Source organism: Diabrotica undecimpunctata, chromosome 6 (genome assembly GCF_040954645.1).
Source record: "Diabrotica undecimpunctata isolate CICGRU chromosome 6, icDiaUnde3, whole genome shotgun sequence".
NCBI lineage: Eukaryota > Metazoa > Arthropoda > Insecta > Coleoptera > Chrysomelidae > Diabrotica > Diabrotica undecimpunctata.
This window is the reverse complement of record NC_092808.1, coordinates 55,595,731-55,609,446: the sequence shown is the minus strand read 5'-3', so window position 1 is coordinate 55,609,446 and position 13,716 is coordinate 55,595,731. Positions and strand designations below refer to the sequence as shown.

Below are 13,716 nucleotides of genomic sequence, written 5' to 3'. Positions count from 1 at the left end.
TGTCCCATTTCTGCTTTTGCTGCATCATTCTTATTACTACTGGTTTTTAATTTGAATGTAAAATTTTTTAATTTTAGTTGAATTTAATTTGTAATAAATTTACTCTATTGCAACCATTTTCTAATATTATATTTTCTTTACAGCGGTTTCGAAGGAAGAGGCGGAAGAACACAACCATCATGGTAAACTACCGTACAATGGGTACAGTGACGAGTTCCTAGACCGATTAGAACCTAATGGAAACATACCTGCCGGTAAAGTTAATATTAGATACGGTAAGAATCATTATTTAATAAACACATTTGATAGAATACGTTAACTTTATTGACAATATAACTTTTTACATGGTGAATATTTCTTTAAAAGCTGCATATAAATAGAAAGTTTGAACCTATTTTGACAATTTACTATTGAAAAAAAAAATAGAAGAAACTTTCTTTTTCATTGAGTTAACAAGCAATAAACAAATAGCTTCTCGTCTTTTCGTAGCTATTTTAAAATTTTAATAACTGTTCGATGCAGGCATAATATCAACAACGTACTAGCCCGCCGTGTGCTTTTGATTCTGCAAGAACGAGAAGCAATTTTTTTGATGCTGGCTGACTCAATGAAAAAGAAAGTTTATTTCATTTTTTTCAGTAGTTAATTATCAAAATAGTTTCAAACTTTCTATTTATGTGCAGCTTCTAAAGAAATATGCACCATAAAAAATGTTATAAGGTCCAAAAGTTAGGCTAAATCTTCGATTTCTCGACTTGAAATTTTTAGTAACTTTAAACTACTAAAACTTTTTATATATAAAATATAGCATTTTTAATGGATTTTTAGCCTCACTTTACGATATGACTAGTTGTAAATTAAAATATTCAAATTTGAAAATTTATTTATAAAAACAATGTTTACAAAAATTGGTACTACTTTTTAAAATGGGTGAGCTACATATTCGTATTCAGCGAACAATTTTACATAAGAGAATAGTTTTAAACTATAATATAAGACATATTCTATGTCAACATAGTTGCGGTATAATTGCGATAAGTTGTATTAATAGATTATACACTGTTCTTCCTAATTATATAGATTTTGGCATGCTATATACTTCCTCTATCGGTTTCTACTTTCCGTAACACTTTTTGTTTACATTACAATATTTGTTACTCTTTTTATATCAACATTTATATATCATATCATCAAATAAATAATCGCCTTATGTTCTTTTTCTATTGTTATTCATTTTTGTGTAGAAACTCTGTTCATCTTGTTCGTTTTATAAATATTATCTTTATTTCTCGCAATATCTTGAAAATAAAATGGAAATGTTAGTTTAAAAAGGATTTTGCGACCTCCCAAATATATAATGCAACAACCAAACGATTTGCATTTATTGAAATTCGTTCGGGGCTGTATAACCATTGAAATGTCACAGCAGAATTGAGGCAGTTGCCTTCGTACAAATTACGACAGATTTGGTCTCTTTGTTGAGAATTCGGCGGGCGAAAGGGAGCTAATAACGAGACTAAATTACTGACTGAGCTAAATGGCGAATTTGCGTTTTAGGTTAAAAGGGAATAAATTTTGGAGTATTGACTTCTCGTGTATACTATGTAATCTTAGCTGTAATTTCATCCACTGTATACACTATGAAAAAAATTGCGAGTATGCGAATGTTTAAATTTTTTTAGAGTTCTAATTTAATTGCCTTTTGATGTTTTTCCGATGTTTCAAGATGTCATCTGTTGATACTGGTGATTGAGTAACAAAAGGGATTATCCCTAATATTATGGTTATTTTCAGTTTGAATGAAAAACACTTAAATAAATCGATAGGTGTATACGATGCAATAATCACACAAAGATCTGAAACCCTCTGAGTGACGCACAAGGTTTTAAATGATGTATTATTTTCCATATGATCCCATTTAAAATTATTTTACAAAGTGGAACACGTCCGCCATTTTGAATGTATGTTACTGAAATGTCATAAAAAAATGTTTTATTGGCCAAAAATAAAGAAGATCAAATACAAATACTTTAGTGCCAAAAAGCATTGTCCATCATCAAAAAAGCCAGAATCCGAGCACAACATAACTATCACTGGTAAAGTATCCCAGTCAAGCCCATGACGAAATGTGTATTTTAAGGACATGACAGAAATCAGCTCAGAGTTGCTTTCATCAATTTCTCGTAGACACATCGTCTCAGGACTAGCAACCCCACGTGGAGTCATACGTCGCCATGTTACCAAATCCAGTGGTAACTTTAACATCATAATATTGAACACCATATAATGTAAACTAAATTTAAAAAAAAAAAACAATTTTTAACGGGTTTTTACCCACATATCTTTTTGTGATATACCCAGATTGGGTTTTTTAAATTACATACATTTTATAAAGGATTTTTAATAAAAAAAATTTTTCAAGGAAAAAGTGTCTATTTCAACGAAATACGCCTAAAAAAATTTCGAAAGTGATTTGGTGAGGTTGTTTTTTTTGTGAAAAGTTATTTGTCCACTTGGAAAAGAAAATACTTTGGAATTTGGAAAAAAAATATAGAATCGAGTAAAAAAGATTGGGTCCATTCGAAATTCAAAAAAAAATTGGTCGGTATATTATGTTTTTAAGCGTCTTTTTAGAGTTAAACCGCTCGCCTATAAGGACACCTGGATACAATAGGGCTGTTTCATAGAGACTTAAAAATCAGATACTGTAGTACACATTCACTAGACATATATAAGCTGGTACAGGATTTCAATAGAAATTTTTGAATGGTATTATGAATTGGTAGGACTGATTGATAACAGGCGGCTTTCCAAATACACCAAATTGGACGAATTTAATAGTTTTTATATATTTACAAATTTTTCAAAAATTCACGTAAATAGTGTTCGAGAAATCATCTTTTTCCCTCTTAAATTTGTTCTTTCTTTGTTTTTATAATAAGCTTAGCCTATGTCGTTGGAATGATTTAACTTCATATAATTACCATGTTTTATGATTATAAGAATTCAAGCGATGTATTAGAATTGCATTTTTGCACAAATGTTTTCATTTTAGTAGCAAACATTTGACAGTGTACCTAAAACTAAATTTCCAGGCACAGCGTTTTGTATTAAGTTTGAACAAGTTTCCAAATGGAGTTCACTTGTACGTTGATATATAGTTTAGCCGGTTTTATCAGTTTCTGACTTGGAAATTATATTCATAAACATATTTGTCGTCGATTAGGAGATTGGTTTGGAAGATCATTAATTCCTGTAGAATTACAGTTATTGGATTGTTAGAGAAATCCAATAGAACGTGAATTTCTCATTTGCAATTAGTTTATATGCTATGCGTACATATTCTTCCTAAAACTTTACTTGTGTAGTTTGCCATTTTATATTTATCTCGAAACTAGACTTTAACATCAATGAATATTTTTATATAAAAAAATATTCACTGGGGCGCTTATATTTAAATTTAAAAAAATAAAAATAATTAAGCACACGATGGCTCAGTGGACTGGCGAACTCTCTTTTTCTGAGTACTTTAGTAGGTCCCAGATTCTTTTCAAGAGCAACCTTGTAAAATGTAAAATGGATCTATGTGGTGACGCTGATTCATTTATTTATATCGGAAGACATGAAGACGATATGAATAGAGAACGTCTTCTGCGTAGTTTAAAGATCTTTTTCACTCTTACATATATCAATGTTTGAGTAACTATTGATATCGAGACACCAGCTTTTTAGATGACTTTCACATGGTTTAGAATTTTTTTCATTATCTCAGATATATTTTTAAAGCTGAATATTGAGAGAACTGTTAAAATCATTCACTCATATATTAAAAATCTCCTAAGAACAAATTTTACATTCGGGATTTTTCGTTTAAATTCTAAAGTTTTTCTTTGAGCATTCAAGTCTTCTTTTTGTTTACTGGCTTAACAACTCGGAGTGACTCTTCGCAGTATAGACTATATCCCTCCATCTTCTACGATCTTGCGCTTCTATTTCTCATTGTTGTACCATAATCCTAGATAAATCGGCTTCAACATCATCTTTCCATCTTTTTCTGGGACGGCCTACTGATCTTCTATTGTCTGGTCTCTAAAAAACATTGTCTTTAGCACTCTGTCTTCCACGATCTTACCACGTGACCTGCCCATCTTACCCGGTTAGCTTTTATATTACTGATGATGTTTTCAGTACCATACAGAGTCACCAATTTATCATTGCGGCGCCTTCTCCACTCTCCTCTCAATTCATCTTTTTGAGGTCCAAATATCATTATAGTATTTGGAAATTTATTTTTCTATAAAAACTCCAAAAAATAATTAACTTGTAAAAAGCCTAAAACATAACTTTTAACAAAAGATTTTGAAAATAATTTTCACTCATTAGACAAACAGTTCATCACCAGAAATAAATGTTAAGTAAAAGAACTTATTTGTTAATGTTAATGAATATTTGTCATGGATTTGGTGAATAAAAACTAGTTTATAGCTTACAAACTTTTCTAAAATCTTTTTGTATAAGAACGGTAGTATTCAAAAATGATATTGAAAAATTCAATTCACAGTCACAACAGAAACTAAATGCGGAATAAATAGCTCTCATATTTTACGACTAAAAATATTTTTCTAGTATTCTCGAAACCAGGAGTAAAAATTTTAGAATTTGTTCCTACATAACTTAGGCTACGTTAGGTAAGGTTGAGTATGAGTGGGCGGTTAACCACCCTTCAGTTATAGTATTATCCCGTCTCGTTATCAGTCTGACAGAATCTGCAATTCGCACTTTCTGTTAGTCCGGTTTTATTCATATGCCCCTTGAGGCAACTGTGTCCTGTAAGAAGAGCTAAAATAATTCGCAGTAATAATTCCTATTCGTTTTTCGTACCAGTGGTTACGTTTCATCTGTTCCTTGTTTCTTGTTATGCCAACGGTAGGCTCTGGGTCTATGAATGTTTCTTTGGCCCATCTGGCAAATAAATTCGTTTTTTTATATTTCCTTCAATACCAGTGTGTCCAGGGACCCAGAGTAAACTTACTTTGTCACTTTTTCCGATCCGAATCAGATTCTGAAATCAGTTTCAAACCAACTTGGAGTAAAACCGATTCGATTCCCGTGCTTTCAATACCGTCTGGTTATCAGATATAATTTTTATAGATCTGTCCGTGCCGTTCCTGTTTATTAGTTTCTGAAGGCACATCTTTAAGTATAAATTTCCGTCTGGAATATAGTAAAATGATTACCTAGACTTTCAGTAAGACTTACCTTGTTTTTCCTCCGCATACTCCAGTTCCAACCTCCTGGATTTTAGAACTGTATATTCGTCTATTGATCTGCCATTACGAGATTTATTTTATTCGACTTAAATTCGTCCCTTTCCACTTCCTGGGCATCTATCTGGCCAAGTGATCTATCAGGAGTGACCACAGGAGAGGAGAAAGCACCTCTTCCTGTGTGTACCCTTTAATTTTTTTGACCAAAATCTCCTTGCAAGTCTGTTAAATTCAGCCTATTTTACAGCATTGCTTTGATTCAGTTGCGTACAGTAGCGGATATTCCTTTTGAGGCTGCTGCAATATAAAGAGAATTTGATAATGTATTATTAAATGCGTCTTCTATATCTACAAAGGCAGTTAATGCAATATCTCCAATATTAATGGAGTGACTGATTTTCTGAACTACTTCGTCCAGTTCTATTTCTGTTTATTTTCCTTTTTGATATGAATGGTCACCCCTTAATATGTCTATTAACAATATTTTCTATTGTTATTAACAACAATGATGTAAGACTGATAATCCTGTAGGATTTAGGTAGGGCGTTGTGTTTTCTTCCTATTTTGTCCATGTACACCAACCTTACAGTTGTCTAAGTCTTTGGTTTATAACGTAGTGTTGTACTAGCCCTAAAGATCTTGATTTCGTAAGATGTTCAATCCTTTTTGTAGTAGAGCAGATTTAAATAAAGCAAAATGGTTTATGGCTTACTGTACGTTCTCCGGTTTGATGTTTATTGTAAAGAATTCCCTTTCTACTTTCCTAGGACGTTTAGGTCGTTCTAGGTTTTAATATTTAGTCTGCTCATCAATAATTGTTGATCCTGGGAAGCTGTGGAGCTCTAGCGTTTTCTTTTTAGATTAGGTAAAAGTGTTATCAGGTCTTTTAAGTAGGCCTTCTCCCTGTACCGGATTCTTGGAAAGAATCTCCGTGGATTTTAGTACTTTCAGGCATATCTAAAATTTTCTGACAGAGCCTCCTCCAATATTGCCTTTTCGCTTTTCTTATCTCTTTGTTGTATTCAGTAAGCGTTTCCTTCTTCATGGTATAAACACGTTTTGATATTACTAATTGTATTTCCTATCTTTGCTGCCAAATCGGTACGATATTCTTTCCACTTTGTGCTAATTAAAGATAGTTTACCTTATATAAGATAAATTCAATATGTCGGTGATGCGAACTCGCGGCTCCTTCGACACATGTCAGTTACCAATTTTGTTACTAATTTGTTCAGTACTTACAGTTATGTATATCAATAACGTGACATTTCTTGTGAATAAAAGTAGGTTCATTATTTTTCTCCATGTACCATGTCCTTGCAGCACCTTGATTATCATCATAGCTATCTTAATTGTATTCACTGTCATCCTAAATCGAATACTTGTATCATTACCATACCAATCTCGCAAGTTCGTCAACCATGGAGGCTTGCTCCTTTTGTGGACTGCGTTTACCTGCTATTTTCCCTTTCATAATATTTTGTAGCAATCTATATTTGGGATCTCTCATTTCATGTCAGAAGTACTTCAGCTTTCTGTTTTTGATGCTTTTTATAAATTCTGTAGTCTTGCTGAGACATCCTAATACTGTGGAGTTTCGAATCTTCTCCACCCAAGAAACTTTTAAAATTCTTCTATAGCACCACATTTCAAAAGCCTCGAGGCGATTTAGATGACTTTTATTCACAGTCCAAGACTCGGCACCATAAAGTAAGACCGAGAACACAGACCCAGCAAAGCCCGCAGATGCGCAATGCCAATCTCTCTTTTACATAATACCTTGGACATCCTTTTAAAAGCAGCTCTGGCCTGCTCAATTCTGGATCTAATTTCACCGTTTTTCTGCCTTACAATTTAACTGATATCCAAGGTAAACCATTTGATCAACTTGCTCCAGTTTGGTACTATATATATATATATATATATATATATATATATATATATATATATATATAAACGGTTTTATATTCTGTTGTTTAGTATGATCATTACCATTATTATTCAATATGAGCCCTTCTCCTAGAATATAGTTAAAAAGGTACTCACCTCGTTTATCGGTCCTTTTGCTTTCATACACTATGTGATGTGAGTTCACAGCCGATGATGTCCATTCTTTCTACAGTGTTTGATTATTTTTTGGATCGCCATATAGAGGGGATCTACTGCTGCTCTATCACCTGTGAAATATACAGAGTGTACAACTATATCCCGTCTGCCCGCTTCCTTATATATAGTGATTTCAGCTGCAATCAATCAGTTGCTGTGCAGAAATCTGAAAGTAAGATGTGATTAATATATTTTCAAAGTACAATACACTCTCTGGGGTTTATCTTGTTTGAACAATACAGTACCTTATCTCCACATAACTTTCTGTCGCCTAGTTCTGACCTGAGTTCCGTGTAAATTTGTTGCTTGATAGTTGGTATTAACTTTGGCTCCATATTTTAATATTCATTATTCATTGGCTGTCTAGTGTTTTTTTGTTTTCTTTTACGTTTACTAGTTGTGATTCGACTTGACGTATTTTATTTTTAATTGGAAGGTGCTAAGGATTTCCTATGATTGCTTTTGTTTTCTATTGCATGTATATGTGTAACTTTTCCAGTTTATTTATTTAAAATCTTTTACATTATGAGTTTATATTTCAACTTTGCCTTTATGCTATGGATGTATGTTTCACTGTTGGTTTTAAACACAATATATTTTTTTCTTTCTAATTACTGTATTTGATTGAATATTACTTTACGTTTCTTTATATTATTTCTTAAATGTTTATTGTCCTCTAGATATGTCGTCATTTTTATCTACGCCCTGATTATTTGTTATAATTTTTTATAACGATATTTTTTCAAATAATTTCATTTTAAAGTCTAAAAAGACCCAGTATATACCGTCGATTTTAAGTAAAATTAATAATTAAAAAGATTTTTAAAGTAGTAGCGTGAAATCCGAAACATGCAATCAAGTTTTATTGGATCTACAGATGAAGACGGGCACTAGAAAAACAGGTTCGAATTCAATTTTACGTTTCTATTTTGCATTTTTATTTAATGCCTGGAGAGAGAAATGCTCCGATCCAGATTTTCGAGATGAACTACTCTGAGCTCCTCAAATTTTAGGCCGTGCTTCGTTGTTATCTTAAATCTGAAGTGTTAGGTTGTTTTTGAATTATGATATTTACTGTTTTATTTGAAATTAATCATATTTTATAAACTTATTTTATATAGAGTATAGTACTGGGAATAAGATACTGGGTTTTTTCTTCTGGTTCGAGCCTTCTGCTCGATTACATATACAGGCAAAATATCAACAAAAATAGCCAAACACAAAAAAGAAAGGAATAACACCAGCTTTCAGAACAAATAACAACCTAGGCAAATATATTAAAAACAACAGTAGCCAAAATAAAAAACACTTGCACAGTGGTGTGTACAAACTTAAATGTGGCGACTGCCCAAAAACTTACATCGGTCACACTGGTAGAAATTTTAATAAACGAATAGCAGAACATAAAAGGGCTTTCAATAATTGAAAAACAGATTCCACATACGCACTTCACCTTCTAGATCATAATCATTATTTTAATGACCAATTTAAAATTCTTCACATTCAAAATAAAGGCCTTAAGCTGTCTTTGTTAGAATATATGGAAATCAACAAATTAAAAAACACAGATATAATTCTGAATGCCCAACTTGAGACAAACAGTTCTCCCCTTCTCAACCTATTTTCATTAGAGACTATAAAGTGTAAACGCAATCCAAAAATAGATCACTCCGAAACAGCTGTAGTGATAAGAGTTTAAAGTAAATTTTGTGGAAGTTTTGAAAACAAAGTTTTCAATGTTTTATTGTTACGTAAAGTTAATCAAAATTCCCCTTTTTACAGAACGAAACGATGTGTAGAGGTGGGAACTAATATATTTTTATAGAGGCTTTTTAACTGTAACACTTAACAGAAAAATATCCTTCGATTCAGACTGTGTCGGAATGTAAAATAAGCAAGTTTTGTAACCCGTTTGCTAGGTTTTTGCTTACTAGGCAGTATTGGCTATTTGATAATTGAATCAAGTCATAAATTGAATGGTTTGGTTTAGTGAAATTAAAGCATGATTAATAAAGCAGCGAATATCTACTACATCATAAACAAATGAGTGGCACAATTTTTTTACGTGCGTGACTATGTTGGCTATATTATTATGATCAAAAGAACTTAAAAATAAATAGGGATATTCTTTCTTACAAAAACATTAAAATATTTTATGTATACTGAAATGAAATTTATTTAACTGCTATGTCTTTATTTAATTTATAATGTCTTAATTAAAAGGTTCTTATTTTAATTTATTAAAAAGCACGATAACTTATATCAATTTATTTAACGAATAATACATAATTTATATAGGCGAACGTAACATTTAACTCGCGAGCGCGTCTTTAAAATCAACTGTCTTCAATTAAAGTTCCGTTATTATATAGGAAATACTGTTATTCGAGAACGGTGGCGATCTCCCCAGAAGCTCAGACCGGTTTTATTTCGGTCTACCTGGACACCTCGAATCGGATGATTCATCATAATTTGGGTCTAGATCCTTCGCCGAAATTTCTACAACAAAACAGAATTAGTCATAATATATTTACGGTTATTTTAGGCCATGATATTTATCGTAACAATACCTATGAATTTATTGTATTTATTTTTTTGTAGTGTAGTATATAAATAGTGTAATATAAAACTAAAACGGTTGAATTTTTTTTAACGGTTCTGTTCTGATTTCGGATACGTTAACCCCGTTAACCTTGTGTTCACAGCGGTTATCAGAAGTTTGTATGAATTATGCCAAAAATTTGATTAGCAACGCCTCTATCGACCGGGTTTCACAACTTTTTTATTTAAGTGTAAAACGAGCGACATCATCTCCATAAGCGTTAGCCTTCTCTGGTAGTCTACATGCCCGATATAATCTAAAGAACTATTTTTACATTTGTTTTGAACTTATTTCCTTTCAAGTTTTTTATTTTTGAGTATTGAGTGTGTATCTATAGATATATTTGTCATTTATCTTGTTGAATCGAAGTATTCTATATTTTTATCTTCGAAAACTGGCCTAAATCGTCTGTAACGTCTCATATGAACTCTTATAGTGCAAGAAATCAAAAAGTCTATGTTCGCCATTTCCGACCGAAGACGTGGGAAGGGCCGGACTTAAAAAAGCACGAGATGTTTCAAAGGAACGAACCGGCTTTGAAATCCAAATGCAACTTCCTTTATTCCGAGGAAACGCCTACAACGAACCTTCCAATAAGTAATTCATGGAAAAGCAGGTAGAAAATGGAAATTTAACAAAAAATACTGGATATATTTGTTTAGCTTTATATAAAATATGTACGGAAGTATATTGTAATTCAAAGATTATTAAAATTTAAAGATTATTTTGTTAATTGACATTTTTGTTTGTTAGGTTGCTGATGAGTATATGAATAAGAGTAGAATGTACTTCATTTTCTATATGCAAAATCTATGTAGAAACATAAACTTTAATATAGACGTTCTTAATATGTGTTAACGGAACTCAAAATCAATAATAGAAAATATACTTTACGTGGATACGGTTACACAATGAACTAACAGACAACGAAATGATATGACTATCACCACATGCGTAAGGAAATTAGACAAATGACAGTAAAAAAGTACGCGACTACTGGAACTAGTGGATAACGGATATCTCACATCTACTGAAAGTGTAAGAATTATATATAAAAACGCTTTTTTATTATGAGCATCCATAACCCGTCGCAAATAATAACGAAGAAATATTAGGCTTTTCCATTACAAAAAGTGATAGCAAAAAGGCCAGTTTGTTCACTAAAGAATAAATAACAGGGCCCTGAACCGGATAGTATTTACGGATAACTTTAAATTGATGTTCGCGAAACAGACTGTCAATTCATTGATGTGGTACTACCACTATTCAACAACAAATATATGGTCGTGATAAATTTGCTCAGGAATGGACCAACTCACTATTTATCACTAATCCCAAGAAATCGCATGTGATCAATATCGACAAATTAGTCTGATAAATACGAGTATTGACTAAAATTATCCATAACCACTGTGCAATTTTTCACATGCGAAAACATAATATTATATTTTTCGCTGTATCATTCATATAATTACCTCTCTTCTTCTTCGTCTTTTTATGTAGACGTGACTGTCTGTTTTTCAATGTTGCTCCAGTAAGTTGTCGTTCTATTCTTTACGTGGTCTTCCTACTAATGGTATTCCTATTAGGGAGCAGTCTCTTGCCGTCCTTACTACTCTATTTGACGTCATTCGGCATATATGATCGTTACATTCTACTCTTCTATTTATTATTCACTCCTTGATGTTCTCCACCTTGCATCTACGTCGTATATATGTATAAGTAAGTGTTTTCATCTCTGCTGTTTTAACATCCTTTTTGTCCTCTCTGTGCCAGGTCGTGTTTCTGCCGCGTATGTCATTATTGGTCTGATGACTGTTTTGTAAGTTCTGCCTTTAATTTTTTTCCGATATTTTTATTTCTCCATATTGTTTTGTTCTGGCAGCTTGCAGAATATCTACAAGCATACCAAACCTATGCTTGTAGATATTCTGCAGTTCAAAGTTATATCTACGCCTCCATATTCCGTTCTAACAGACCGCTCCGAATATCTTGCGTAGCACCTTTCTTTCAAAAATCTATAGAGCGGATTCATCTGTTTTAGTTAGCGTCTATGCCTCTGATCCATATGTGAGGACGAGGACTATCAGTGTTCTATACAGCCTTATACGAGTTTTTTGAGACAGACGTTTAGATGTGTTGAGATGTGTTCCTCAGTGTAAGCTTTATTAATATAAAGAATATATTTACCAGCAGGGACATTCCACTACAATTAAAAATCTTATTAATCAAATGGTACGTGTTCCCAGTTCTACTATATAGGGTGGAAGCATGGTCTCTGACAGGACAATTAATGAAAAAACTTTCGGATTTCGAAATGTGGATGTATAGAAGAATTCTACGAATACCCTGGCCAGACAGTATAACGAACACGGAAGTACTTGAAAGAATGGGTAAACAACAGGAAATTGCGTTTACAGTGAAAAAAAAAGAAACCTAGAGTACTTCGGTCATGTTATGAGACATAGCAAATACCGTCTTTAGCAATTTATTCTACAGGGAAAAGTGGATAGAAGGATGGGTCTGGACAGAAGAAGAAACTCTTGGATGCAAAAACCTACCGGAGTGTTTCGGCATAACATATATCCAACTGTTTAGACAAGCCGACAAAAAGATACGAATTGACATGTTATTAGCCAACGTCCGCAGTGGATAAGGCATGAGGAGAAGAAGAAGAAAGAGTCGATCAATTGATTAGACAGATAGCAAATTAACTATACGAGTATGTTATGGTAGCAACAACAAAAGCAAATACGAAAATTTACAGAAGAAAAACATTTTAAAAGCTTACAACCAGTCATACTAAAAAATTGAAGTCAATCTGGCAACAGGTGTATGTTCTCAAAAAACTTCCATCCATCCATCCAATGGCGCTACAGCCCAAATCGGGCCTTGGCCTCCTTCAACAGGCTTCTCCAACCATCTCTATTTACCGCTGTTCTTTTCCATGAACGCGTTCCCAGGCAGTTCCTGGCATCCTCATCGACTTCATCTTCCCATCTCTTTTTAGGTCTTCCAACAGGTCTTTTTCCCTGCATTCTTGCATTTAATAATTTTCTGGGGATTCTATTCTCATGCATGCGGACCACGTGCCCTGCCCATCGTAATCTCTGCAGTTTAGTATGTTGTGCTAGAGGTGGTTCGCTATATTGCTCGTATATTTCTCTATTGTACCTAATTCGCCAGTTGTTGTTTTCACTTATTGGGCCCAGGATCCTACGTAATATTTTTCTTTCAAACACATCTAATGCATTGGCAGATTTCTGTGTCACCACCCATGTTTCGCAACCATAACTTACTATGGGCCTGATTATTGTTTTATAGACCCGGAGTTTTGTTTTCCGGTGTACGTCTCGCGATTTGAATATGTGGCCCATCGCGAAATAGGCTTTATTTGCCAGCACAAGCCTTCTATTTATTTCCGGTTCTTCTTCATTGCTTGCGACCAGATCCATTCCTAGGTATGTGAATCTATTTACATGTTCTATATCGTCAATAAAGTGTTGTTGCACCGGTCTATTTGATCTGGTTTGTATGAGTAGTTTTGTTTTATTTGTATTTATTGCTAGCCCTACTGCTTCTGCACTCTGTTTCAACTCAACGTAGGTTTCTTCCGCTGCATTCATTGTTCTGCTCATTATGTTTATGTCATCTGCGTATGCTGCTAATTGGGTAGACTTGTTTGTAAGTATGTTATTTCCGCTCACCGTCAACCGTCTAATTACATATTCCAGAACAAGA

At 33.2% G+C, this 13,716-nt stretch overlaps 1 protein-coding gene across 7 annotated transcripts in view; it reads left to right on the top strand.

Moving 5' to 3' along the window:
* Positions 1-13,716, top strand: part of Eip63E (cyclin dependent kinase Eip63E) — a 1,081,826-nt gene that overhangs the window by 931,268 nt on the left and 136,842 nt on the right. For all 7 annotated transcript variants that reach the window (XM_072534720.1, XM_072534722.1, XM_072534723.1 and 4 more), the window contains one exon: positions 144-275. In XM_072534720.1, the coding sequence (XP_072390821.1) occupies positions 144-275 (132 nt within the window). The remainder of the gene's footprint in view (positions 1-143; positions 276-13,716) is intronic.